Source organism: Tenrec ecaudatus, chromosome 1 (assembly GCF_050624435.1).
Source record: "Tenrec ecaudatus isolate mTenEca1 chromosome 1, mTenEca1.hap1, whole genome shotgun sequence".
Lineage (NCBI taxonomy): Eukaryota > Metazoa > Chordata > Mammalia > Afrosoricida > Tenrecidae > Tenrec > Tenrec ecaudatus.
The window spans coordinates 159934003-159961747 of NC_134530.1; the positions used below are offsets into that span (position 1 = coordinate 159934003).

The window sequence follows — 27745 nt, forward strand, 5'->3', positions numbered from 1 at the left end:
GTGTAACTTAGGAAGCGGACCCCATCCCTGGCGATGCGGGAGGCTGTGAAGGACGGCCCGGGACCTGGGAGCCCCAGAGCCAGCACCCCTGGGTTCGGGTCCTCGTTCCCACCCCAGGCCTCGGCTTTGCCGCGGTCTCCTTCCCTCACGTCTCCGCGGGGGAGTTGGACAAGCTGGCGGGAGGCCGGCAGGGACTAGGGGAGGGGTTGAAATGACAGTCCCTTTCTCGGCAGCCCTTGGTGCCGCTCTAGGACCGGCCAGGTGGCAGTTAAGGGAGTTGGAACCGAGCGCGACATTCCGAAGGGCCTTCCCAAACCACGGGCAGGGCAGGGCGGCCGCCATTGGCCAGGAAAGGGATGGATAGGCCACCCGGTTTGTAGCAGAGGCATCACAAGTTGTCGAGAGAGCGCTGGCATGAAGTTGGGAGGACACAGGTGTTCTCATGTTTGGGGCTTTTAAATTTTTTTCCCAGCGTGGGCAACCACAAAATTCGGGCTAATAGCGGAGAATTTCAGTCAGGAGACTGAAGAGCGGTTTCGCCCCGAGTATTTTAAAATGTCAACAGGATGCTCGGTGAAATGAGTATAACAGGACGAGAAGAAAGAAGCTTCCGAAGTTTCGAAGATGGGCTTCTGTGACACATAGGTGTCCAAGGAGCCAGCCCTCAGAAAGTCGTCCGCCCCTCAGGGTGGCGCACGTTTGCCCAGCAGCCGGACTACACTTCCCAGAACTCCTTGCGCCGCGAGTCACTTCGCGCCTCCAGAGTCTCGGGGCGCAAATGGTAGTGTCCACCGCTTGGGGGCGGGGCGACGTGGGACAACGGGAGCGTCCGCTTACGCACTTCCTGCCAGGTCGGGGCCCGAATCATCGTGTGGCGGGTTCGAGTCCCGCCTCTTGACTCTCGCCTCTTGGCCCGGAGTCCGGGGCGGGGCTCAGTGGCGGAGTAACCTCGCCTCCGCGAGAGGCAGCGGCGCAGCTTCGGCGTCGCCATGGAGGAATACCTGCAGGGTTGTCGAGCCGCTCTGCAGGTAACTGATCTCTCCTGCGGCTGTAAGGACAGGCGCGTGGGTCCTGGAGGGACGGAGTCGTGGGACCTGGAGAGCCCCGAAGTCCCTATGGAGTCGTGGGGAGGGGGCGTGGACGATGATTCGGCAGGGGCCTGAGGAACGAGCACCCGGGTTTGAAGGGTGAGAATGTCCCTCGTTGCCCCCGGTTAGGCTCCCGCCTTGGGGATCCGCCTGAAGACGGGGAGAAGGGGTGGGGCTGGGTCCTGCGGTGGAGCCCCAATTCCGCGAAAGGACCAGGCTGAGCCGCCACCAACCATACCCCGGGAGGTGTTCCTCCCCGCCCCTCTCAGGTCTCCGCGAACGAGGCTTCTGTGGCCCACGGGCCTCAGGTGAACCCCGGGGGTACCGAGGGAACTTGCGTCCACGGACGTCTTTCCCTAGGGCGGCGGTTTCCCTCCGTCGGGCCCCGCACACAGCCTCGGTACGAGATGGCGATGGCGTTTTGTTTAGTAAGCCTCTGTATTTAAGCTAACCATACGCAATACATCAGGCATATCGGCTGGTCCCAATCGGCATTGTTTGCCTCCAGGTTTTTTCTTTGGCCCGAACACACAAAACTACACAGAAACCCCCTGCCGGGAAGGGATAGGCACGGAGCGTGTCTGGAATCCAACTGTAAGCATGGCTCCCGAGTGCTTTGTGGTTTATTTTTGGTACTCGCCCGGCCAGTTGGACGCCCCCGCCCGCCGTGCTGACAGGTCGGGCAGCATTAGGCTGCCATCCCGGCTTATCAGCAACCACCTGGCCCGGCCCAGTGGGGGCGGCCCCCAGCGGTTACACTGCTCCCCAGAAATCCTAGACAGATGGGTTGGCTCCGCTTCTTTTTTAAAATGTCATGAACTCTTCAAATGCCCCTAGGCAAGAGACTCTGGGTTTAGTAGATGTAAAAAGTCTCCTCATTGGAGCAGTGGGGATAAATGAATGGCTTCATTTTTGGACATCAGTTACCGCGTACCACATTTTTTTCTCGTGACATGCAAATGTGGGGGAAATTGCCCTAATTCGTCAAGTGTTACGGTTTTGATTCCTGGGATTCCACCCCAGCTCTTTAGAGGACTTTGGGGCACTATTCTAAGTGCCAATCAGTTGCATTCCTCCCACCCCCACTCCAGTAGACCCAAAGGACTAGTCATTGTTCCACTGTTTGAACCTGAATACTTGGACCTGAAACCTTCAAAAGCACCTTTCTTTGTTTGCCGGAGCTTAACCATGTAGCTGCCACATCACAAGCAGGCTCTGTGGGGTGAAACTCAAGAACATTATGGGTTGCTGGGCTCCTGGCCTTTCAGTCCCTATAGGAATCCCCCCGGTGCAAGATCTAGGTCTTCCTTTCTGTAAACTTGAGAATTTCTCTCTGGAAGTTCTCATCACACAGCAGGCCCAAGAGAAACGAGAAAACTTCACCCTAGGAGAGTTAACAGGGGAAATTGGTGGCAGGATTTACAAATACACAGCAATAATTTGGATCACTTGTAATTATTTGAAGTAGTAAGTGCACATAGGGGGGAAATACAAATACAAAGAGAGTCTAAAACACAAATAAACAAACAAAAAATCCTTTCCCCCGCCCCATATTTCCCCATCTAATTCCCTAGAGGCTACCAATGTTCAGATTCTTGTAAAGAAAGGTGATTTAGACAGAGATACTGTTAAATTTTGAGAGCTTTCTGTTAGCTCATCTATATATAGTGTAGCTTTCAGAGCATCGTGTCTTTTGTATGGGTTAGAGACAGCTGATATTCCAGCCAAGTCTGCTGGTCATCATATTTTTAGCATTTGCTGCCAGAGGAACTCTGCCAGTGACAATACAATGTTCTATTAAAAAAAAAAAGGGGGGGTAGTCCGTTTAACTGAATGTCCTATTTGAGGTGACTTGTCTTTCAGTTACAGAGAAATCTTTGTGGTGGCACTGCATCCAAGTGTACATATTCCCCCTGGAGACTTTGGGTAATGTGTAGTTTCTTTGCCTCTCAGGCTTGAGGCAGGAGTTTAGCAGTGGCCCGCTATTCTTAGAAATTTGAGGCCCTGGCATCGTTCCTATTTTTTCTGGCGGATGACTTCTTAGTTTCTCGCACCCTGACTCCTTTTTTCCCCCTCTCCCTCATTCACTATATTCAGACCACATTCAGCTTCAGACAAGAAATGGTTTTCTTAGCCAGCTCTCTGATCATCCCGACCTCCCAGGGAGGGCACAAAGAAAAAACTGAGCAGGAGTCATTTAAACTACGGGGTACACGTGATACACATACACACATGTATATTTTAAAGAATCGTTCCTATTTAATTGTTCTCAGATTGCATTTCTCACATCTGCAGCTCAGATTTCCTCATGTAACTAAGTATAGCTATATTTGTTCTGAACGCTTCCACGGATGGCCCGCGCTCCGGGGCGGTTTGGCTCATGATTTCCCCTGTGGGGAGATGAGTTGGGAATGAAGAGTTATATGTGTTTTGGAAAATGAAGAAATGAGGGATGCTGTATAAGTTGGGCAATCAGACACCTGATTTGCCCAAAACAGTCGGCTTACTTACAATCACTACTAGTACTCCATTTGACTCTCAAAAGTGTCCTACTTTGAAAGACAAGTAGATAGTCACCCAACCCTAAAGTCACGTTAAGGATAAGGAATACAAAAACAAATCCCAAACTCACTGCCATGGAGAGAGGCTGACCTTGCAGATGGCAGTGCACTCAGAAGGATGTGGTCTACACACCTGGAAAAAGGTAGTGCGCTCCTTCAGGTAGAAGTGAAGTTCTACCTGGCAGCTACAAATGGTGGCCGCTGGAGGGGAGCGGAGGAGGATTGCTCTGACTTGGGTGGTCAGAGAAGGCTTCTCAGAGAAACAGGATCTGGGTCCTGCTCGAATGGACAGAAGGAACCTAGGTGACACAACAGTTAAAGCATGTGACCACTAATCAAAAGGTCAGTGGTTTGAACCCACCTGCTGCTCTGTAGGCAAAAGATGTGGCAACCTGTCTCAGGATCGCTTCCCCTCTGCCATGTGGGGTCCCTGTGAGTCAGAACCAGTTCATTGGTGGGCTGAGGACTAGGGGTGAGTTTGAACGAACAGGGATGGGCAAAGAAAGGAGAAATGGAAAGGACCTACTATTTTTGGAGTAGACACTTATGTGTTATTGCATCTCATTCTCTACTCCACGAAACTGGTTATAGAATTATCCTCATTTTCTCCTGAGGAAGTGTAGGCCGGCAAAGCCACAACACAAGTAAGAAGCAGGGCAGGGACTCAACCCCAGCACCTGTGTTCTTTGCAGACTGAGCCTCAGCTGCCATCAGAAAGGGAAGAACAGAGAACGCAAAAGGGTGGAGCTGGGAAGGTGCTGTGGGGGCAGCGAAAAGAGCAGCCAGAGTCAGACTGGGTGCAGGGTGGGTGCTGGCGCAGGTCCTCCTTTGGTCACCCCCATTTCCAAACTTGCTAGGAGTCCCTCGTGTGTTCCTTCTGCACTGTGTCCTTGAGCTTGCTGAAAGGGTTTGCTGAGCACAAGGGGAAAGGCAGTTAGGTGCTCAATTTGCAGAGATCCCGTCTCTTCACCGGAGAGCCGAGTTGTAGTTTGGTGCCGACGTTCTGCTTAGCCTTCTCTCTCTTTAAAAATTCATTTTAATTTGTGTCTATATCAACATAATTATTTAAGATTCATTTTGAGCTATAGCGAGTGTACCACACAGTTCACTAGTTGAGTCATATAAGAAGGAGCTGTCATGACCACCATCACCCTTGGAACCTTTTCTTCCTTTGTGTACCCAGTGCTGTTGACTCCTCAGTTCCTCCACCGTCCCCTTCAACGCCCCCTGGTAATTATTATTTCAGTGACTGTCTTCATAAATCCAATTATCCTCGCTTCCCTATAGAGAAGAGCATTTTTATTTTTCAGAGACCATTGATTATAGTCCTAAACTGGACAAGTGGAAAACAGAGAGCAAGATGTGTTATCCAGGTTGAGGGGGGACCATTGTGATAGGGTACAATGGTGTCCAAGGCTTGTTGAGATACAGAACTTTAGAAAGGACATGGGAGGGTCGAGGAAAACTCTTGCACATGCATGGCAGGTAGCAGGTCAAAAGATCATGGTTACATGCAGGGCGACCTGAGCGGGACTGGGACCGTGAATGGAGTATGCACAATAAGGTAGACAGATAGCTTCCGAGATGGGCACAGGGGGCTCTCCAAGGCAGTCAAGGGCATGTCTCATGTCTGTGTGACAGCCCAGTACGATGGGGTCCATCAAGGACATACCCAGGCAAGCCCCAAGGGAGACTGCCCCTCCACAGTTTAGCCTTCTCTTGATCTTGGATATCCGACTCACCCTCATTCTCCAGCCACTTGGAATGCAGAGCATGGATCTAAATGAGTCTGGGGTAGGTCCTCTCTGTGCCCAGTAAGAGGTCTCTTGCCCTTGCCCTGCCTTTTCTCTGTTCCTCTGACCTTCTTTCTCTAGTACCAGGGGCACTTGTCCCCTCATGTTTATATAGTTACCTTCTACCCCCACTTACTGCTTCAGTGAGCACATTATCTCTGCAGCCACTTATCTCAAGTGCTTTGCTGTCACTTTGGTCCACAGCCCTTCTGGGCAGTTGTTGGTGTCCTGGAAACAGAGCCTTCTCTCGTATCAGGAGCAGAAATTGCAAGTGAGGTGGGGGTTGGGGGACTGTAGGGCTGGGACCTTGGGTACAGAATTCGCTTATGTTGGAAAAAGAGTTTAACATTGACAAACAACAATCTGTCCTTTCCTGTATGAATGGTCCATGACTGTCCCGCTCATAGAGAAATGGGTGCATGGGAGAGCCGAGAGGCAAATTCCTCCCGGGCCCTCTGCCCAAACCTGCAGCACATGACCTCTGCCATTTCTCCTCGAGAGCGACAGGAATAGGGGCTGAGTACGAGGGTGGTTTCTAAACAGAAAGCTGCCTAGTAACTAGATAGGGCGATTTTAGAAGAAATTTTAGAAGGCTCCTAGTGGTATCAATTGCCCTTTCTGGCAGGGGCTGCTTGGTTTGGGGATGAGAGGTGGCCTACAAGAGAAGAGGATTTTAGGTTTCTCTAGATTCGCCTTTTTCTAAAGTTATATTACTTGGTTGTTTTCTTTTTAAAAATTTTAAAAAACTTCTTAATCATTTTATTAGGGGCTCATACAACTCTTATCACAATCCATACCTACATCAATTGTGTAAAGCACATCTGTACATTCACTGCCCTCATCATTCTCAAAACATTTGCTCTCCACTTAAGACCCTGGCATCAGCTCCTCATTTTCCCCCTCCTTCCCTGTTCTCCCCTCCCTCATGAGCCCTTCATAATTTATAAATTATTATTTTGTCATATCTTGCCCTGTCTGATGTCTCCCTTCACCCACTTTTCAGTTGTCCATCCCCCAGGGAGGAGGTCACATGTAGAGCCTTATAATCGGTTTCCCCTTTGCAGCCCACTCTCTCTCTCTACCCTTCCAGTATCGCCACTCACACCACTGGTCCTGAAGGGATCATCCACCACTGGTCCTGAAGGGATTCCCTGTGTTTCCAGTTCCTGTCTGTACCAGTGTACATCCTCAGGTCTAGCCAGAGTTGCAAGGTAGAATTGGGATCATGATAATGGGGGTCGGGGGGAGGAGGCATTTAGGAACTAGGGAAAGTTGTATTTTTCATCGTTGCTACATCGCACCTTGACTGGCTAGCCTAGACCCTTCTGCAAGGGGATCTCCAGTGGCCTACAAATGGGCCTTGGGTTTCTACTCTGCACTCCCCCCCTCATTCACCATGGTAAGAGTTTTTTGTTCCGATTATGCCTGATACCTGATCCCTGACACCTCAGGATCACACAGGCTGGTGTGCTTCTTCCATGTGGGCTTGTTGCTTCTCAGCTAGATGGCCGCTTGTTTACCTTCAAGCCTTTAAGACCTCAGATGCTATACCTTTTGATAGCCGGCCACCATCAGCTTTCTTCGCCACATTTGCTTACGTACCCATTTGTCTTCAGCAATCGTATCAGTGAGGTGTGTAGCCAATGATATGATTTTTTGTTCTTTGATGCCTGATAACTGATCCCTTCGGCACCTCATGATCACTCAAGCTGGTGTGTTCTTCCATGTGGGCTTTGTTGCTTCTCAGCTACATGGCTGCTTGTTTACCCTCAATCTTTTAAAGACCCCAGACACTATATCTTTTGATAGCTGGGCACCATCAGCTTTCTTGACCACATTTGCTTATTCACCTGCTTTGTCTTCAGCAGTTGTATTGGGAAGGTGAGCATCATAGAATGCCAATTTAATAGAAGAAAGTATTCTTGTATTGAGGGAGTACTTGAGTGGAGGCCCAATGGCCTTCTGCTACCTTAATACTAAACCTATAAATATATGCACAAGATCTATTTCCCCATCCTCATATATAAATATATTTGCATATGTACATGTCTTTATGTAGACCTCTATAAATGCCCTTTGCCTCCCAGCTCTTTCCTCTATTTCCCTTAACTTTCCTCCTGTCCCACTATCATGCTCAGTCCTCACCTGGGTTTCAGCAATTCCTCTTTGTTACATTACCCTTGATCATGCCCTACCAGGCCTGCCACACCCACCTCACCACCAATTTGGATCACTTGTTGTTCCCTTGTCCCTGGGTTTGTTAACACCACTTCCTTTCCCCCCACCTCCCTTCTCCCATGTCCCCCCAGAATTGTTGGTCCCGTTGTTTTCTCCTCCAGATTGTTCATCCAGCCTATTTTATTTAGACAGATCTGCGGAGATAATAATATGCACAAAACAAGACAGCAAAACCAAGCAACAATATACAACAAAACAACAACAAACCAATGACACAGAACAAAACAGAACACAAGAGAGAAAAGTTTGTAGTTAGTTCAAGGATCATTTGTTGGCCTTTAGGGGTGTTTTCCAGTCCAGTTTGTTGGGGTATCATGCCCTGGCCCAAAGTCCACCTTCAGCATTCCCTGGGGACCTTGTCTTTCCATTCCCTTGCTGTTCCGCTACACTCCCTTAATGTTTTGCCTTGGTGTGGCAGGATCAGATGGAGCGCAATTCCCACACTGTGTCTCTGGTGCTGTCCCCCGCAGGGCTATGGGTCAGTGAGGGGCATCATGTCTCATAGTGGGGCTGGCCATGTGGTCCTCTCTGTGGTCTGGCTGCTCTAATTGGGTCATCGTCCTCAAGGCCTGGTTACTTTGCTGTTTTCACTGCTCTTTTTCTAAAGTGTTCCATCTAGAGAACCTTCCCCGGAAGGGACCTACTAAACATCACGCTGAGTAAAGCAAGTCATCACAGAAGGCCCCCACTCACAGAGGCACCTAGAACAGGCGCAGGTGCCAGAGTTTATTAGTGGCCCCCAAGGCAGGAGAAAGGGCAAAAGGAGAGGCAAGGCTTAGGAAGGACATCGTTTCTGTTTATGGGTTGGCAGCAGATATTGGTGATGATTGCCCAGCATGACTGACGCATTGGTGTCAACTGAATTGTACACGGGAGGGGTGTTGAGTCGACAGATACTGTGGTTTACATTTTACAACCATTAAAAAATTATAAAAGAGAGGATGCTTGTACAACAAGCCAAGTCAGAGACTTTAGGTTCTCTTTCCACCCAGCGGAACGCCCCTGCTTTGAATATAACTAAAATTCTTAACGAACCTGCCTTGTTGAGTTGTTTTGAGGATTGACTTGAAGGTGAGGCATGAGAAAATATCAAAGCAGTACCTGGTACACTGGATAAATGTTTAAAAGCAAAACAGAAACCGTAGCTGCTGCTGTGGGCACTGCAGGTTTCCACGCTTGATTTGGCAGTGCTCGATACCCAGAGAGACACAAGCCTAACCCTAGCAGCAGGGTCCCTCCCTCTTCAGAGCTTTCAAAGTTGTCAGAATCAGAGTTTCTGCAGCAATGACCTGCCTTCCCAACCACCATGGCATCTGAAACCGCTGGGGCAAGAGTCTGTTCTTGGGTTATGAGAGGTATTGGTGATGGGCACTTCGCAGGCTAGGGGGATTTTCATGGACCAGATCTTATTTTCACCTCTACAGTCTCTTCACCTTCTCATATTTCGAATGATAAGGATTCATTCCTTTCATTTTGAAAATGAGGAAAGCCAAAATTAATTTGCCCACGAGTCTGGCTCTACCACACCAGCTACCCCAGATGCTTTAGCTTTGACTTCTCGTCCTGTGTCCCAAGACGCAGACGTATTGTTGCCAGGAGCAATTGATTCTGTCCCAGCCCCTAGTAACTGTGTGTGCAATGGAACAAAACACCGTCCGCTCCTGCATCATCTTCTCATTTGTCCTTAGTTTGAGCCCACTGGGGGAGCCACTGTGTCAACCCAACTCTTCAAGGGTCTTCCCCACGCTGCCCTCTACTTTCCTTTATTACGCTTTACCGAAGCGGAAGGAATCATGCAATTATTGACACCTGTTCGTCTGTACGTTAGCATTTGAGGAGACTATAATTGAGAGAAAATAACCCTTTTGACTGGATATGTGACTTCATTAAACTGCTTATGTTTAGTTTCTATATACACTCTTGGTGGCTTTAGAATAACATATTACGGGGATATCTTCATTCATAAAATAAAGACTCGTGGGATTCTTCTAGCTCCTCCAGGAAGATCAATGGGAGGATGAGTGTGGAGCCTCACACCCTATAAGGATGAGTATAAATCTCTCCGCCCCCCCAAAACCTCACTGCTATCAAGTTGATTCTGACCCATAGCAAACACTATATAGGGTTTCCAAAACTGTACATCTTCACAGGCCAAATTCATCTCTCTCCAGCGGCGTCGCTGGTGGGTTGGAACCATTGACGTTGTGGTTAGCAGCCTAAGGCCTAATACTCACTGCCACCTAGGCACCTTCCATAAGTGAGTAGAAATGAGTAGACACGCTTTTGTAAGTTTCCCACTCTCCTTTCTCCCCAGGAGTCTCGATCGCTGCATATTGTCCTGGGCAATGAGGCCTGTGACCTGGACTCCATGGTGTCTGCTCTAGCACTGGCTTTTTACCTATCAAAGGTGAGTGCCAAGGAGCAGGTCCCTTAGAATGAAAGCATGTAGATTCAACACCCAGCTCGGCCACTGGGAGCGGTGGGTAAGTTAGATCCCTTCACTGTGCTGAGTCTCCTGCCACCATCTATCAAATCTGAAAGGATAATATTTCATAGTGTTATTGTGCAGCTCAAATGAAGAACTGCATCTCGAAGGATTTGTAAGCTGCGAAGCAGTATTCCATTGGTTATTGAGTACCTTCTGGGTGTCAGAGTTCTAGGGTGTGTTCCTCTTGCCCAGATCAACTCCTGAGGATCACGCTTTGCACACTATCTAGAACGAGATCTTTTCTCTGTGTCATCTGTTGGCCTCCGTGTTGTTCCTAAGAAGGATGGAGGACACAAGTGGCCCTTTGCATTTTTTTTAGACTGGCTAATCGTGTCTCCGAGAAGGACACTAAATTGCCCGAGATCCAGGACTCACTTGGTCCTCAGAGTCTTGTGCCTTTCCCACAATTTCCCAGTACCTTCTTCTCATTTTCATCTCCAGACTACCGAAGCTGAGGAGGTGTTTGTGCCAGTTTTAAATATAAAGCGTTCTGAGCTGCCTCTACGGGGTGACAACGTCTTCATGCTTCAGAAGGTGAACATTCCGCAGTCCATTTTGATTTTCCGGGATGAGATTGACCTCCAGGCACTGCAACAGGCTGGCCAACTCATCCTCACCCTTGTTGACCACCATGTCCTACCCAAGTAAGTGGAAGAAAGCTGATGGTTCCCGTGGGTCCGGCAGGGGTCTGATGAGTTACATGTAGAGGAAGGCGAGGAGGAGGGAAGGGCGAGCTTATTTATTTATTTTGAACTTCTTGTTGTGATTTGGGTGCAAGTTACAGAGCAAATTCGCTTTTCATTAAGCAGCACTTATATTTTGTGTCGTGGTATTGGGCATAATCCCCCGTGAAGAGCATTCTCCCCCTTGGAAGGAGGAAAGGCTGTTTGCTCTCAGGGATGCACAGAATGGTTGTGATCGGTGGGTGGTAGCAGATACAGAAAACATTGTCAGTTCTCCAGTTCCTCAAGTAATAAAATAACAAACCTGCTGAGTTCAAATGAAAGGAGAATTTAGAAACCATTTTTAAAATTTATAATCATTTTACTGGGGGCTCATAGAGCTCTTATCACAGTCCACACATCAATTGTATCAAGCATATTTGTACATATTGTCATCATTATTTTCTAAATATTTACTATTTGAGTCTTTGGTATCAACTCCTCATTTTTCCCTCCCTCCCCCTACCTCCTACCCTCATGACCCCTTGATAAATTTAAATTATTATTATTTTCATATCTTACACTGACCACTGTCTCCCTTCCCCCATGGGGGGGTGGGAGTGGTTATGTGTAGATCATTGTGATTGGTTCCCCTTCCTCCCCTCCTCTCTCCGCCTTACCCCAACCCTCCTGGTATCAAGACTCCCATTCTTGTTCCTGAGGGGTTTATCTGAGCTAGATTTTGTGTGTCCTGAGTTCTTATCTGTAGCAGTGCACATGCTCCGGTCTAGCCTGAAGTGGAAGGCAGGACTGAGGTCATGATAGTAGGGGGTGAGGAAGCCTCAAGGAACCAGAGAAATAGTGTGTGTTTTATCGGTGCTATACTGCACCCTGCGTGACTCGTCCCTTCCTAGTGACCCTTCTGTGAGGGGATGTCCTATTGTCGACAGATGGATTTTGGGAATTCAGAAACCATTTGAGTCAACTTTGAATATCATTATTTTTAAGATTTTGCAATAGATTGATTATAATTGAAACCCCTCATTAAGAATTACAACCCTTTAGTTTTAAAAAAAGTTAAAAGTATTTTCTATGTAAATTCTTGGTGACTATATAATAATATGTGTAACATTCATATACAACTTTCCTAAGCATGTCTCACTCCTGCTGAGGTTAAGATGCAATTTTGTTTTTGCAGTTAACTGTGGTTATAGCAGAACATTGGCAGAGAATAGCCTCTAAGTACATTAACCCGTCCATCCATTTACTCATTAATAAACTATTAGTTAGAGGATAAAAGTGGGACAGTGTCCCTGTCCCTCTGAGGGAGTTAGGTGACAGAACAGTGAGTGTCCCTTTAAGGGATAGACAGTAGTAGGTTCCCAAAGGATGGAATAGTTAATTTTGCCAGAAAGGGGCAGGGTAGTCCTGGCAGAGTTGACCCTTGATCTCAGTCCTGCAAGTGATCTAGGTGTTTGCTCAGTGATTGGGGGAGAGGCAGTATTTAGAAAAGGCATTCCAGGCAGAGTTAGTGATTCATATCAGCAAAGTCAGACAGGCATGAAATAGCCTGGTAAGTTAGGACAACTCCCATGGTTGGGGCAGAAATGTGAAGGAGAAATAGAACACAGAAAAAAGATAAGACTCCAGGGACTAGGATGGGCACATCACGGAGGCCTTGTAGAGCCTTCTAAGGAGATTGAACGTTATACTCTGATTGAACATTATATATTGGGGAACGACTGCTATTAATCAGAGTCCTAACAGAATCGAATTTGTAATTTCAAATGATTACTTGGTTAGCTTTGTGGAGGGCCGCTTTAAAGAGTCCAAAATGCCCCACTATGAGACATGATGCCCCTCAGTGACCAAGGGCGATACAGGGGACAGCACCGGAGACACAGTGTGGGAATTGCACCTGACCTGATCCCACCACACCGAGGCAAAGCACTGGGGGAGTGCAGCGGAACACCAAGGGAATGGAGTGGCAAGGTCCCCAGGGAATGCTGAAAGTGGACTTTGGGGCCAGGGCACGGTGCCCCAACAGACTGGACTGGAAAACACTCCTCAGGGCCAACAAACAGTCCTTGAACTAACTACAAGCTTTTCTTTCTTGATGTGGTTTGTTTTGTTCTTTGTCAGTGGTTTGTAGTTGTTGTTTTGTTGTCTGGTTGTATACTGTTGCTTGTTTTCCTCTGTCTTGTTTTTGTGCATGTTAGTGACTCCACAGGTCTGTCTGAATAGGACAGGCTGGATGAACTATCTGGAGGAAAAACAACGGGACCGACAGTTCCGGGGGACTTGGGATAGGGGGAGGTGGGGCTAAGGAAGTGGTATTAACAAAAACAGGGACAAGGGAACAACATGGGACCCAAAATGGTAGTGAGGGGGGAATGGCAGGCCTTGTAGGGAATGATCAAGGGTAAGGTTACGTGAAGAAGAGGTATAGCTGTAACTCAGGTGGGGACGGAGCATGGTAGTAGGGCAGGAGGAAAGTCAAGGGAGATGGAGGAAAGAGCTAGGAGTCAAAGGGCATTTATAGAGGTCTAGACAAAGACATTTACATGCAAAAATATATATATATGAATGGGAAAATAGATCTATGTGTCTATAGGTTTAGTATTAAGGTGGCGGAAGGACCTTGGACTTCTACTCAAACACTCCCTCAATGCATGAATACTTTCTTTTATTAAATTGGCACTCTACGATGCTCACCCTCCTGACACAACCGCTGAAGACAAACCGGGTGAACAAGTAAATGTGGTGAAGAAAGCTGGTAGTGCCCGGCTATAAAAAGAGATCGTGTCTGGGGTCTTAAAGGCTTGAAGATAAACAAGCCATCTAGCTCAGAAGCAACAAAGCCCACATGGAAGAACACACCAGCCTGTGTGATCATGTGGTCCGAAAGGGATCAGTTATCAGGCATCAAAGAACAAAAAATCATATCTTTGGATGCACACATCCATGATACGATCGCCGAAGACAAACAGGTGCATAAACAAATGTGGCGAAGAAAGCTGATGGTGCCCGGCTATCAAAAGAGATAGTGTTTGGGGTCTTAAAGGCTTGAAGGTGAACAAGCGGCCATCTAGCTCAGAAGCAACAAAGCCCACATGAAAGAAGCACACCAGCTTCTGCTATCACGAGGTGCCAAAGGGACCAGGTATAAGGCATCATGCAATATATATATATGCCATAGTGAATGAAGGGGGAAGTGCAGAGTGGAGACCCAAAGCCCATTTGTCGGCCACTGGAGATCTCCTCACAGAGGGGTTTAGGAGAGGATATGGGTCAGTCAGAGTGCGATGTAGTACCGATGAAGAACATAGCTTTCCCCCAGATCCTGGATGCTTCCTCCCCCCAACTGCCATGATCCGAATTCTACCTTGCAAGGCTGGATAGGGCAGAGGTTGTACACTGGTGCATATGGGAGCTGGAGGCACAGGGAATCCAGGGTGGATGATACCTTCAGGACCAGGGGTGTGAGGGGCGTTACAGGGAGAGTAGAGGGTGAGTGGGTTGGAAAGGGGGAACCGATTACAAGGATCCACATGTGACCTCCTCCCTGGGGGACGGACGGCAGAGAAGGGGGGGAAGGGAGACTCCGGATAGGGCAAGATATGACCAAATAACAATCTATAAATTATCAGGGGCTCTTGAGGGAGGGGGGAGCAGGGAGGAAGGGGGAAACAAAAAAGACCTGATGCAAAGGGCTTAAGTGTAGAGCAAATGCTTTGAAAATGATTAGGGCAAAGAATGTACTATGTGCTTTATACAATTGATGTATGTATATGTATGGATTGTGATAAGAGTTGTATGAGCCCCTAATAAAATGTAAAAAAAAAAAAAAGCCCAAAACTGGAAGCAGATAATGGATTTTGAGATTACTAGAATGTTCTATATAAGCTATAGTAAGCACCGGAATAAGGCAGTATCTGAGGGATGTAAAGGATCGAATATAGGAGTTGATAAGGAGAAAGAAGCTTGTGGATTTGAGGAAAGAGGAAGGATTTGGGGTGTTGGGTGTGAAGAGAATGCAGTTTGGGATGATATTTGCAGTTGATACATTATCAAGTTCACTTACGTGCTACTGAAAAGTGATTTCAGTTGTAACCCTAAAGACTCGAGAGGTAGAAGTGACCAGGGTCTAGGTGCTGGTCTAAGCCGGTCTGCTTTTCCTTAATGGGATGGAGAGTGGTTGCAGGCACCTGAAGTAGTGCCTTATGGATTTTTCTTTCTCTTCTCTTCCCTCCTGCCTTCCCCTGCCTCCAACAGAAGTGATGCCAGCCTAGAAGAGGCAGTCATAGAGGTGCTAGACCACCGGCCCATAGAACACAAACACTGCCCTCCCTGCCATGTGTCTGTGGAGCTTGTGGGGTCCTGCGCTACCCTGGTGACGGAGAGAATCCTGCAGGGGGCACCAGAGATCCTGGACTGGCAAACTGCATTCCTTCTGCATGGTGAGGGTGGCATCGGGCTTGGGACCTAATTCCTCCACGTCTGTCCCAGGAAAGGGACAGTCTAGACTCTTCCAGTCTGAACATACCTTGTCAGGCCATCCAGCCAAAGGATGGGATTTCCTTCAGACAACAAGCAGGCAGTGGATTCGAGTTGGACACGGCTGTCTCCTCCAACTCATTAAGGTTCCTTTCTGGACTTGTTCATCTCTCTGAAGCATCTCCAAAGATTGAGACACCTAGGCTTCCTTTCTACCTCCTGCTCATCGTCCTGCTGCCTCTCGAGTAGCACTCGCAAGGTTCATTCAGCACAGTCAGGCCCAGGGTTTTGTGCTGTCTTGGTTGAGTGTGCCATGTAGCCTCCTTTGTCCTGCGTCCACTTGGTGGGAGGGCTGTCTGTATCGCGGTGGGTGTGAGCGGAGCGCCACAGGACGTCGCTTCTGTAATCCTCCTCCTCCACAGGAACCATCATCCTGGACTGCGTCAACATGGACCTTAGAATTGGAAAAGCAACCCTTAAGGACAGCAGATACGTGGAAAAACTGGAGGTCATCTTTCCAGATTTACCCAACAGAAATGACATCTTTGATGCCCTGCAGAAGGCAAAGTTTGATGTGTCAGGTATGGGGTGTCAAAATGACTGCCCTCCCCAGCATCTGAGCTGACAGGTGGGCAAGCCTTGTGTATTCATTATGTCCCCGAAGCCCATCAGAACCACCGCGGAGCGTGCACTGCGCGTTGTAGTCACAGAGAAGCTAGAGAGAAAGCAGATGGCACGTGAGGCTGATATGAACTAACCTGCCACTTACTGGATTCTCAGCAGGCTCTGGAGTAAGTTGAGGAGAAATATACCAAGAGTCTCAGAGGTTTCCAGTGGAATCAGAGAATAGGGGCATAAAAATAAAATATACTGAGGGAATCCTGAAGTATCAGAGTGAGATCAGGGAGGTAGAAGAAACATTCGGTGTGAGCTTCCAAAGGCTAAAAGAAGAGAGCAAAAAACAATCTTCCATAAATGTCTACCCAGCCTACCAATAATTAACATAAAAATATATGAAAAAGCACATTATAGTAATACGCACTAAAATAATGTGAAAGGATAAAGGTGAAAACCTCTTTTATTCCTTCTGTTCTTATCTCTTTTTTATTTTAACAATTTATTGGGGCTCATACAACTCTTATCACAGTTCATACATATACATACATCAATTGTATAAAGCACATCTGTACAATCTTTGCCCTAATCATTTTTTCTCCTTTTTTCTTTTTTTACATTTTATTTTTTATTTTATTAAAAAACATTTTATTAGAGGCTCATACAACTCTTATCACAATCCATACATATACATACATCAATTGTATAAAACACATCTGTACATTCTTTGCCCTAATCATTTTCTTTTTTTAAAAAATTTTTTTTTAATTTTAACAATTTATTAGGGACTCATACAACTCTTATCACAGTTCATACATATACATACATCAATTGTATAAAGCACATCCATACATTCCCTGCCCCAATCATTCTCAAAGCATTTGCTCTCCACTTAAGCCCTTTGCATCAGGTCCTCTTTTTTTTTCCCCTCCCTCCCCTCTCCCCCCTCCCTCATGTGCCCTTGGTAATTTATACATTGTTATTTTGTCATATCTTGCCCTATCCGGAGTCTCTCTTCCCCCCCTTCTCTGCCGTCCATCTCCCAGGGAGGTATTTACAGTTACTTAAAGTCGTTATAGAATCATGTTTTCCTGGATCTCCCTCCCATTGATTACGCCATTATTTCCCCTCCTCTTTGACCCACCTTGCTGCCCTCAGCTTCCTGGTCTCGGGGCCCTGGCTCTCCCGTGTGATTGCTCGTCTCATGTCCACTTTCTAGGACTGACCACCGAGCAGATGCTGAGGAAGGACCAGAAGACCATCTATAAAGAAGGCATCAAGGTGGCCATTAGTGCAATATATATGGATTTGGAGGTACGCGCAAGGGGTGGGTAAGGGTTAGGAGAGAAATCATGCGATCACGCTGGTAACCTCACCCCTCCTTTCAAATGTCTCAACAAATCCTGCCAGCTCACCTCCAAAACAGACCTTGTACCTCTTTCCTTTTCTCCGTCTGCACTTGAAGGCCCGCAGTCTGTCGTCTCCCCCTGCACGGCTGTAACAGCCTCCACGCTGGTTCGCCTGCTTCCCCTTCTGCACGCCCCAGACAGTTCTCTCCACAGTGTCCAGAGTGGTTCTTTGAAAGCTCTAAATGGGCTTCTGTCAGCCCGCCCCAGTTGCCTCACAGAACTGTGGTCACGCTTGTCTTCTTTGTGTTCCTCAGAGCCGCTGTGCTCATTCCACTCGGGGCTTTCGCACCTCTTTTTCCCTTTGCAAAGCTGACTTTTAGCATGCAGGTCTCTGCGCAGCTGTGTCTACTTTGGAGAGGTTTAAAGGCAGTTTTGTCTTGTTGACCGCCCTAACTAAAGTGATGTCCCTGCGCTAAGGAACATGCCCTCACGCTTCATCTGGTCTTCTTTTCTTTACAGCACTGAGCACCCTACAGTGGTCTTGTTTCATCCTTTTCTTTCTCCTTCCACTGATTTCGAGGTTCCCCCTGAGCAGTGACCCTGTTTCTCTGATTGCTGCCGTGTCCGGCAGACCTCTGACCATGCCTGCACATAGTGGGTGCTCGGTACGTTTTGTCAGATGGGTAAAGGAATGTGTGTGTTTGAAAACCATCAAGAGCTACATTGAATGAGAAAGTATATTAGAATCAGCCTAAAAGTTCTATGCGTGTGCTTAGTATGTTGTCAGTTTGAAAATGCACATAGGATGGTGATGGTGTCACCTCACGTCTACTGGGCATTTTCTATCTGCTGGACATTATGCTTTGTGCTTTACCTAGAGCAGCGGTTCTCAACCTGTGGTTCGCGACCCCTTTGAGGGGTCAAACAATCCTTTCACAGGGGTCGCCCGATTTATAACAGTAATGAAGTTACAGTTATGAAGTAGCAACAAAAATAATGTTATGGTTGAAAGTCACAACATGAGGAACTGTCCTAAGGGTCGTGGCATTAGGAAGGCTGAGAACCACTGACCCAGAACATCTCATTCAATTCTTCCAACAACATGTGTACTATTACTTCCAACCAAAAGAGTTTAGAGCTTTGCCCAGACGGCTGCAGCTAACCAGTGGAAAAGGTACCTGTTAACATGGCTTTAATATATATGAGAGCAAGTCACACATTTATTCTAAACAAAGCATGTTCAAACATGTCTCTGTCATCAGTGGATGGCTACAGACAAGTTCTCTCAGTCATACATCTAAATGTCTCTCTTTTTTTAAGTGGAGCAAAGATTTAATAAGCGAAGTGAGTTTCAGTCACCAAGCAGGTTACCTCATGAGTTGAGGAAGATGACCTCTTATTGTCTTTAAAAATAAAAAAAGGATGCTTTCTTTCTAAATCATTGACGCTTTCTCATAAGTTTCCAGGAATGCTACTCCGTCTAAAGCAGGTTTTTAGGTGTCTCACGCATCTTCAGGGAACGTCCAGAGATGAAGCCCACCAGCCCGAGCGCCTGGAGCAGCTGTGGCTGAAGTGCAGAAAGAAGACTGTCTGTAGAATTGACAGCTGCTTAATTTGGGATCCCACGTGGATCTCAGATTTTCAGTTTAATCAAACGTCGTGGGCTCAGCAAGCTTTCGGCTCAGTGTCTACCAAGAACATTCCACGCAGATCAGCTAACTCAAGGAGGTGATCTTCCCACAAGATGCAAGCTAGTGAAGAGGGTTTTATGCGATGAGTGGTAACCAGGGTGACTCTTGGATTTACCAGCACAGAGCGAGGGCCAATCACAGCAGAGGTTGTGGGCATCTGCTGGGCCAGTTTAATTGAAGGCAGAGAGGTCGCTCTTAAAGGTTATGGGGACTGGAGTTTTTTGAGATTCCAAAGGGTTGTTCTTGACATGTTTTCCAAAGGACACAGGGTGATCACAGGGACTTACTATGAAGAAGTCTAAGAACATTCAAAACTGCTTTGCCAAGAGAAAGGCCAGGAAAGTTGTGCTGGATAATTGGTTTTTCTACACCTGATGCACCTTGGTGTTCTTCCAGAAGAAGTAAATTGGCAAACCTCACCCCATCACCCTACTCAGCATTTCAGAGGACAAGGATTCCAGTCAGTCGAGGTCCCCAAACTGCTGTTTGTTTGGATGTGTGAATCCAAGCACAGAAATCTTCGGGGAAGGGTTTGAGAGAGGGAAGGACAGCCTTCAGAAGCGGATAGACCTAGAGAGAGAATCTGTTGAGAAACAATCACGTCACATTTTGATACTTTTCTCTTTAGTAATAGTTTCTTTTCATTCTATAGCAATACTTTGTTACTTACCTACATATTTTAACTGCAGAAGAGCTTATTAAAAAACGTTATCAGAGTAGCAACCCCCAAAGAAGCGTATCCCGCCTTGTGTTGAACCAGAAGCTGGAGGATGAAAGCGGGGAGTTGGGACTATCACAAAGCAGCATGCTGGCTCTGTGTCAAAATAAGAACAATGTGGCTGCTGCTGCTGCTGCTGCCAAACACTCGCTGTTGGGGCACTTTGCCCCACACTTTGTCGGAGAGTTCATGGCTCTAGGGTTTTAGCTCACCTCTTCCACTGCTAAGGGCGATTGAAACCAAACAAAACAGAAGCTTCCCATTGTAACTGAGGTACAGGTTTACAGAACGGTAAGACGCCTGGAGACCTGGTTTCATAGTGTATGGTAGGTGGTCCCTGGCAACCTGATCTAAGCACATGTGCTTTCATCCTTTGAAATGGTGTAGGAAAAATAAATAAAGTGGCTTGACTTCCTCCCTTAAGACTCTTCTAACTTGGGGAGGGGGGTGGCGGGCATTAAAGGCTGGCCAAGTACCTTAATCACTGGGGGAAATGATACATTCGAAATGCCATGTCATGATCCACAGAGGGGCTGTATCCTCCTTGGGGAAACCACTGTGGTAGATTTTGGAGTAGAGCTTGGCCAAGAAGGAGGAGCCAGAGGAACACTGAGCACAAGGCTGTTCTTACTGGTTTTCATACCCCATTGTTCTATTTGAGAATAAAAATAACCCAAGGCAGAGACCTTGCCTATTTGATTGCTAGAGCTGGAGAGCCAGGCACCTTACATGCATTATCATTTTAATCTGAAAACAATCCTTGTTTGGTCCTTGTTTTGCAGACAACTCGAGTAGGGTCCAGGGTCGTGACTAGCCTTCCCGATCAGATGAGTGGGCAGTGGAGCTGGTTTTAAACCCTTTCTGTCTGAATCCAAAGCCTTTGCTCTCCCCATGCTGCCACACTGCAGCCCAGCCCACCTAGGTACCTCCTAGGAAATACGAGGTCCCCAGGCCCCCTGGCTCTCCCAGGAAGAAAGCGTCCTGAGAGATTCCGCGAGGACAGTGACCAGGCGGGTTCCAGCTGCAGGCCTCAATGCACCTTTCGTGACCTCTCTGCCAGGTTTTTCTGAGGAGGCCCAACCTCATGGAGGATCTCGGTGCTTTCTGCCAGGCTCACGGTTGCGATGTCCTGGTCGCCATGACCATCTTTTTCAACCCGGACAAGGAGCCAGTGCGCCAGCTAGCTGTTTTCTGCCCACATAGAGCGCTCCGAATGATGGTGAGTGCCTGTCCCATACCAGGCTGAGGGCCCCACAGGCCTGCTCCCTGGGCCCTGCCCTCCCCTGCATGGCCTTCCTTTTATTCTTAGATGTGTACAGAGCTCCGTGGACCGTTCCCAGAACCTGCCCTCCCCCTTTCTCCCCCAGTCCCTGCATGTGTGACTAGCCTTAACCAGACTGCTGTTTGTCGGGAAAGGAGAATTTCGAAGGAGAATTAGGAACATAATTCTTACTTAGAAGGAAATGTTATCAATCTGGAATTAGTGCGTGATTCTTCATCAATTCCTCATCCCTGGAAACCAGTCCTGTACTTTCTTTCTACACGACTGCCCTCAACTGGAACCCCGGAGAAGCCTTGTCAACTCACCTTGCAGGGGCGAGAACGCTGTATAGCACAAACTCTGTGGAGAAGTGACCTAGTAGAAGTCATTTTCTTTTTTTTAAATTAATAAATCTTTTTATTGGGGCTCATACAGCTCTTATCACAATCCATACATACATCAATTGAGCAAAGCACTCGTCATTCTCATAATTCACCTTCCACTTGGGTTCCTGGAATCAGCTCGGTTTCCCTTCCCCCCCCCTCCCCCTCCCTCCCCACTCCCTCCTTCCCCCTGGTCCCTTGATAGTTTATAAATAATTATTATATCTTATCTTACACTCCCCGGCATCTCCCCTCACCCACCTCCCCATTGCCCATCTCCCAGAGAGGAGGTTACATATAGATCTCCAAGATCGGTTCTCCCTTTCTACACCCCCTTCCCTCCTGGTGTAGCCACTCCCATCGCTGGTGTTGAGGGGTTCGTCTGTCCTAGATTTCCTGTGTTTCCAGATCCCTACTGCACCGCTGCACATCCTCTGGTCTAACCAGGTCCGCAAGGTAGAATTGGGGTCATGATAATTGGGAGGGGAGGAAGCGTTCAGGAACTAGAGGAAGATTTTGAGTTTCATTGTTGCTACACTGAACCCTGAGTGACTCATCTCCTCCCACTACCCCTCTGGAAGGGGTGTCCAGCTGTCTACAGATGGGCATTGGGTCCCCATCACGCACTCCCCCTCATTCACGGTGATGTGATTCTCACCAACCCCGCCTTTGTTGTTTGAGACCTGGTCTCCTCTGCCCTTCACGATCACCTATGTTGGTGTGCTGCTTCTGTGTGGGCTTTGTTGTTTCTGGGCTAGATGGCCGCTTGTTTGCTTTCAAGCCTTTAAGTCCCCAGACGCTACATCTCTCAGTAGCCGGGCACCATCAGCCTTCTTCACCACACTTGCTTATGCACACTTTCGTCTTCAGCGATTATGTGAGGAAGGTGATCACACAATGATTGTTTTTGTTCCTTGGTGTCTGCTACATGGTCCATTCAACACCTTGTATTCGCTTAGGCCGTGTGCTTCTTCTCTGTGGGCTTTGTTGCTTCTGAGCTAGATGGCCGCTTGTTTGCCTTCAAGCCTTTAAGACCCCAGACGCTATATCTTTTTGATAGCCGGGCACCAGCAGCTTTCTTCACCACGTTTGCTTACACACACGTCTGTCTTCAGTGATCATGTTGGGAAGGTGGGTATCATACAATGACCGTTTATCAGAGCAAGATGCTATTGTATTTGGGGAAGAAGTCATTTTCTTTCCCAACCTATTTGACCACCTTTCCCACCTTCCTCCCTCTTCTGTTCCTCTGTTGATCACTGATCAACTCAGAGAAGAATTTTAAAGTGGAATTAAGGTTGTCCAGGGACTCTGGACTTCTTGGGCCAGTCTGACAGTCTTTTCCACCCACAAAAAGGATGCCTGTCCTTCCCCGCTTCTCGTTTCCTTTGTCTTTTTACTCAGGAAGCAAATGTAATTCCATTCCGTAGAAGGTAGTTTGGTATTGTGGGAAGAATGGCACTTGGTTATTTTTATTTTGTTTTTCAGAATGGCACCTTTTTAAAGTCACCAAGACTAACTTTTCCGTCCCAGATTTGTCGCTTCCTAGCCCTGAGTGTTAAGGCAAGTCAGTTAACCTCTGAGTCTATGTCCTCAACAATTAGTGATACTTCATTGGTCTGATAGGGTGATGCAGAATAACCCCTGGAAAGTATAGTTCTAGGTACGGAGTAAGCACCCTGTAAATGGTGGCAATTCCTGAGCATGTCAGGAAGGTAAAGGTGCTGAGCCCGCAAGGAATGCTCCTCCCTGCCTTCCTGAAGCGAAGTCTCCCTATACCGTCCCTCTGAAACTGTGTGGCCATCTGAGGACTCACCCGCTGCCCAGACTGCCGCTGTCTGTGCAGGAAACATAAATCTTGTTTGGCTGGTCTGCCCCACTGTCTCCTCTCCCCCCCTGAGGTCCAGTGAAAAACTAAACACAACAAACACTGTTCATGGCGCCACGTGTGTGTCAGAATAGAAGTGTGCTCCATAGGGTTCTCGTGGTGGATTTCTCCGGTCGATGGCCAGGCTTTTCTTCTAAGTGCTGCTGGTGGACATGTCCACCAGCCCTTTGGCTAGCAGTCCACTGTGTTTGTTGTTGTTGTTGTTGTTAGGTGCCATCGAGTCAGTCCTGACTCAGCAACCCTACGTAGAGCAGAATGAAACACTGTCCAGTCCTGCACCAGCCTCACCAGCCTTTTCGTGGGAGCCCCTTGTTGCAGCCACTGTGCCCACCCCATGTGTACAACAGAACTGAACCTGGCCTGGTCCTGTGCTAGCCTCCCACTTGGGGGGGTGTGAGCCGCTGTTGCTGCAGCCGTGTTATTTTAGGTGGTCGCTCGGAGCCATGGGGTGACCCTCTGCATAGCAATGCAAAACACGGCCTGGCCCCTCACTACCTCACCATTGTTAGATCGAGCCCACTGTTGGAGCCACTGTGCTGACCAAGCCTGACAGCATTGTTCAGAGACCGGTCTTTCCTGACTGGTTATGTGTTCAAAGCATGTCTGAGGAAAGCCTGCCACCCTCGCTTCTCAGGCACATTCTGGCCGTCCTTCCGAGAGAGATCTGCCTGTCCTGGCGGCCCATGGTGCTTGGATATTCTTCACCAGCACCAGCGTACACCGGCATCCCTTCATCTGTGATCTTCCTTGCTCACCGGCAGAGGAGGGGCTGGAAAGACGACAGTTTGGGTCAGGTGCGCGTTAGTCCTGAGAGCCATCCTTGCTCTTGTCACCACTTTTAAGAGGTCTGATACAACAGATCTGCCCAAGGGAATGTATCGTTTGATTTCTTGGATTGTGGATCCAGCAAAGTGAAATCCTGACAACGTCACTCTTTTTCTGAGGTGATCTGCATGTTGCTTATTGGTCCAGTTGTAAGGATTTCAGTTTTCTTTATATTGAATTATACTCCATACCGAAGGCTGCAGACCTTGATCTTCATCAGCAAAGTGCTTCACGTTCACTTCGCGTTCAGTAAGCCAGGTTGTGTCACCACATATTAATAAGTCTGCCTCCAATCCTGATGCTGCGTTCTTCTTCATATGGTCGAGTCTTCGATTATCTGCTCAGCGTACAGATGAAAAAGTGTGGTGAAGGGATACAATCCGGGTACACTTGTCCTGAGTTTAAACTACTCGGTATTTTTGTGTTCTGTTGAACAACTCTTTCTTGGTCCTGCTTTGAGCAAGCTACTCTTGCTCAGTTGAATCTTGGGGGACCCGTTTCTGGTGCTGTCTGATGGTGTTCTGCTGTTACCCTTCAGGTTTTCTTTGGCTAGTCGCCCAAAAGTGGACAGCCTGTTCTCTCTGCCTAGTCTCCTCCCAGTCTGCGGGCGCTCTCCACCGAAAGCAGTTCACATTGACTGACCCTGCTGGCAACCAGTGGCATGGTGTCTAGCGTCAGAGGGACACGCAAGCCACCACAGTATGCCAGACGAACACTCATAAGTCATGGAATGTTATGCTTGTGGTGGTGTAACAGAATGTTGTCAAGCACAGGTGTTGGTGACAGGCCTGGGACCGAATCTCAGCTGTATTTCATGATAACTAGGATTTAGGTGAGTTCCTTAAGCCTAGGTTTCTTCAGTTAGGAGTCTTAGTAATACCAGTCCTACGAAATAGCCTTGAAGGTTAAATGAGATAATATGTATCAACAGCTAGTCTTCATACCATGCCTGGTATAGTCAGTCAACTCTCCATATTATAGATCACCCACTCTCATTTTTGATTATTCATTATTGACTGCCTCTGCCCTTTCCCTGACGTCAAGCTAGGTCCTAGGCTTTTCCGGGCTAACGGAAGAGTTCGGGTTTTTAAGCACAGGAATGTTGTTGAAGAGACTGTATTAGGCACTGGGGACCTGGGTTCTGGTTCTGAACCCTGGGTTTCTCCCTTACACAATAAAATACCTGCTCTCAGATGTTTCTGAAATCTTGTGTGTGCTAGCTGCAGCTCCTGTGTGGTGGGCAATAAAATGGAACGCTGAGGATTTCGCCTTTGTAAGGGAAGCTTCTGATTTAAAAGCCTCAGCTCTTTGCTACTCCACCGCTGATGTCACTCCCCTGTTCTTGTTTCTGTTTTAGATCTGTGGAGTCCTGGAACGCTCTCACTCTCCATCCCTGAAGTTAACCTCTATCCCCAGCACCCATTCTAACCTGCAAGCCTATCTTCAAGGCAACACGCAGGTCTCGCGGAAGAAATTTCTGCCGCTGCTACAGGAAACCCTGTCAGCATATTTGGACTCCATGAAGATCCCTGCAGGGCAGCCTGAAATCATGGGTGTGCCCAGGCAGCAGGTGGACAAGGAAATGAACAGGGAAAGTAAATCCCTTAACCTTGGAATGAGCCAAGATGAGGAGGACCCGCCTTTGCCCCCAACGCCCATGAACAGCTTGGTGGATGACTGCCCCCTGGACCAGGGGCTGCCGAAGCTCTCAGCCGAGGCCATCTTTGAGAAATGCAATCAGATCTCACAGTTCCAGGCGACGACTTCCTCCCTCGCAAAGAAGTGACCCTTGGAATAGGAGGGGCGCGTAGGAGGGGGGCTCGAACCCACCACGCATGCATGCTGTGAGCTGTGTGGAGGTGTCCGCAGTAGTGTCTCCATTGCTCCAGGCGCTGGTGCTCTTCTCTCACCCGGCTGGGAGGAGGAGGATGTGCGAGAAAGATGTGTGTGAACAGCTCCCATCTGTCGATCAGACTGACTGATGTGGTTGTTTCACTTCACTCTCTACAGCCGCACTGACACTTCCCCTCATCCGTTTGCCAGGGCGCACAGTGCCAACACAATGGGGACAAAAAGAACGTGTACCCTAGAAGTGCTGTGGAACCCTACAACCATTAGTTCTCGCCATTGTGTTCATTTGTTCATGTCCTGGGAGAGTACTTCTTGATTGCCTGCATGGAGCAGGATAGAACGTAGGCTGGGCCGGGGCTACTCTTGCTCCAGTTCTGAGCCGTTAGCAGATTTCCCGTGCCACGACTCGCCTTTCTGCCCTCAGTTAGGTAATGGCAGACTTCCAGTTGAGAGCTGACGGTGACTATTTAAGTTCTTGTTGGGTAGCAGATTGGAGGCCATGATTTTACATCCGGACCAGGTGGTCTGACTCTCAGGTCCTTTGGGTCATCCCAGAGCCGCAGGCACCCTAGAGTAACCTCGGAGACCCCTGGTTCTTGAGGGTCCAGCAGGCACCCAGGAAGGCCGTTCCACTTCCCAGGCACCCGTCCCACAAGACAGCAACACTGGAATGAAAGCCTTGGCTCTGTGCCTGCCGTAGCAGGCCTAGCGCCCCCTTGCCCACCTCTTTCTCCCCTTGCCCATGTGACAGCATGAAGTACCTGGATTCACATACTGATTGCCGTGAACTGTGCGTCTTCAGGCAAGACATTTCACTTCTCTGGACCTCGCTTTGCCCGTCTATAAAGTTAAGAGTTGGATTAGATGTTCTCTGGACCTCGCTTTGGACCTCGCTTTGCCCGTCTCTGGACCTCGCTTTGCCCGTCTATAAAGTTAAGAGTTGGATTAGATGTTCTCTGGTGTTCTGTGATCTGCCTGTTACTGTCATCCTTTCTTCGTCTCCGCTGGGACTGGCCAGGGTCACTGGGCTGTCTGTAATTATGCGTGATTGTACCAAGAGACCTGGCCTCATGTAGCATGTACAGGGTTATGTCTCATACCGTAGTGACCCGCACCCTCCCACTGACTTGTGCATGTGGAAAGGCTCCCTTTCCGGTGGATTATGCCATTCTCCCTCTTCTTACCCCACACCTCTGTCCATGTAGGTGGCCAAGTACTTCCCTGAACATTGGTGTATGTGATGGTTTTGACATGACATCTTCTGTGAGTGGGACAGTCTGAGTTCACTTTGAGGGGATAATGTTTGCCATTTAGAAAGTAAAATAGTGTAATTGCTGAACCAAAGGAATTTATGTTTTGTAACTTGGGTACTTTATTTTGCATTTTGTTAAAGTATTAAATATTCTTTTCCTGTTTGGGGGTCTTCGTGTGTTGGGTTTTGTTTTTAGCTTCTAGAATAAGCCCTTTCCCTCTAATGACTGGCCTTATCAAGCCTTACACCTCCTCCTCCTGATGTGTTTGAAGCCATTCCCTTCCGACAACCCCTTTTGGGAATCAGGAGCAGCAGCTTCGGTCTCCCCTCGTCCTCAGCCTTTGATTTATTTCTGCTTCCAGAACTCTCCTTTCTCCCAAATTTTGCTTATGCTTGAAAAATTAGGCCTAAGGCAGTCTTACAACCAAATGTTTTCTACTCACTGAAAACAAAAAGAAAACTTCCCAGAAGGTGGTAAGGGATCTGGAAAGGAGAACAGCCTCCTTCCTAGACTTCCTTAAGATCAGCCATCGGAGCAAATGCACCTCCCCAATCCCGCCCCCACACAAGAGGCAGAGTTTTTCT

At 48.0% G+C, this 27745-nt stretch overlaps 1 protein-coding gene across 3 annotated transcripts; it reads left to right on the top strand.

Moving 5' to 3' along the window:
- Positions 1 to 337: 337 nt before the first annotated feature.
- PRUNE1 (prune exopolyphosphatase 1) lies at positions 338 to 27323 on the top strand. 3 transcript variants are annotated; one of them, XM_075561584.1, is made up of 8 exons: positions 338 to 1028; positions 9995 to 10087; positions 10610 to 10812; positions 15106 to 15290; positions 15750 to 15908; positions 17162 to 17256; positions 20812 to 20919; positions 25415 to 27323. In XM_075561584.1, the coding sequence occupies exons 1-8, from the start codon at positions 990 to 992 to the stop codon at positions 25841 to 25843; spliced, it is 1311 nt and encodes a 436-aa protein (XP_075417699.1). In that variant the 5' UTR covers positions 338 to 989; the 3' UTR covers positions 25844 to 27323. The 3 variants fall into 3 exon arrangements, with proteins under 3 accessions (XP_075417699.1, XP_075417689.1, XP_075417707.1); XM_075561574.1 differs by having other exon boundaries at positions 342 to 1028; positions 20761 to 20919; XM_075561592.1 differs by lacking the exon at positions 338 to 1028 and adding an exon at positions 1143 to 1187 and having other exon boundaries at positions 20761 to 20919.
- Positions 27324 to 27745: the final 422 nt, after the last annotated feature.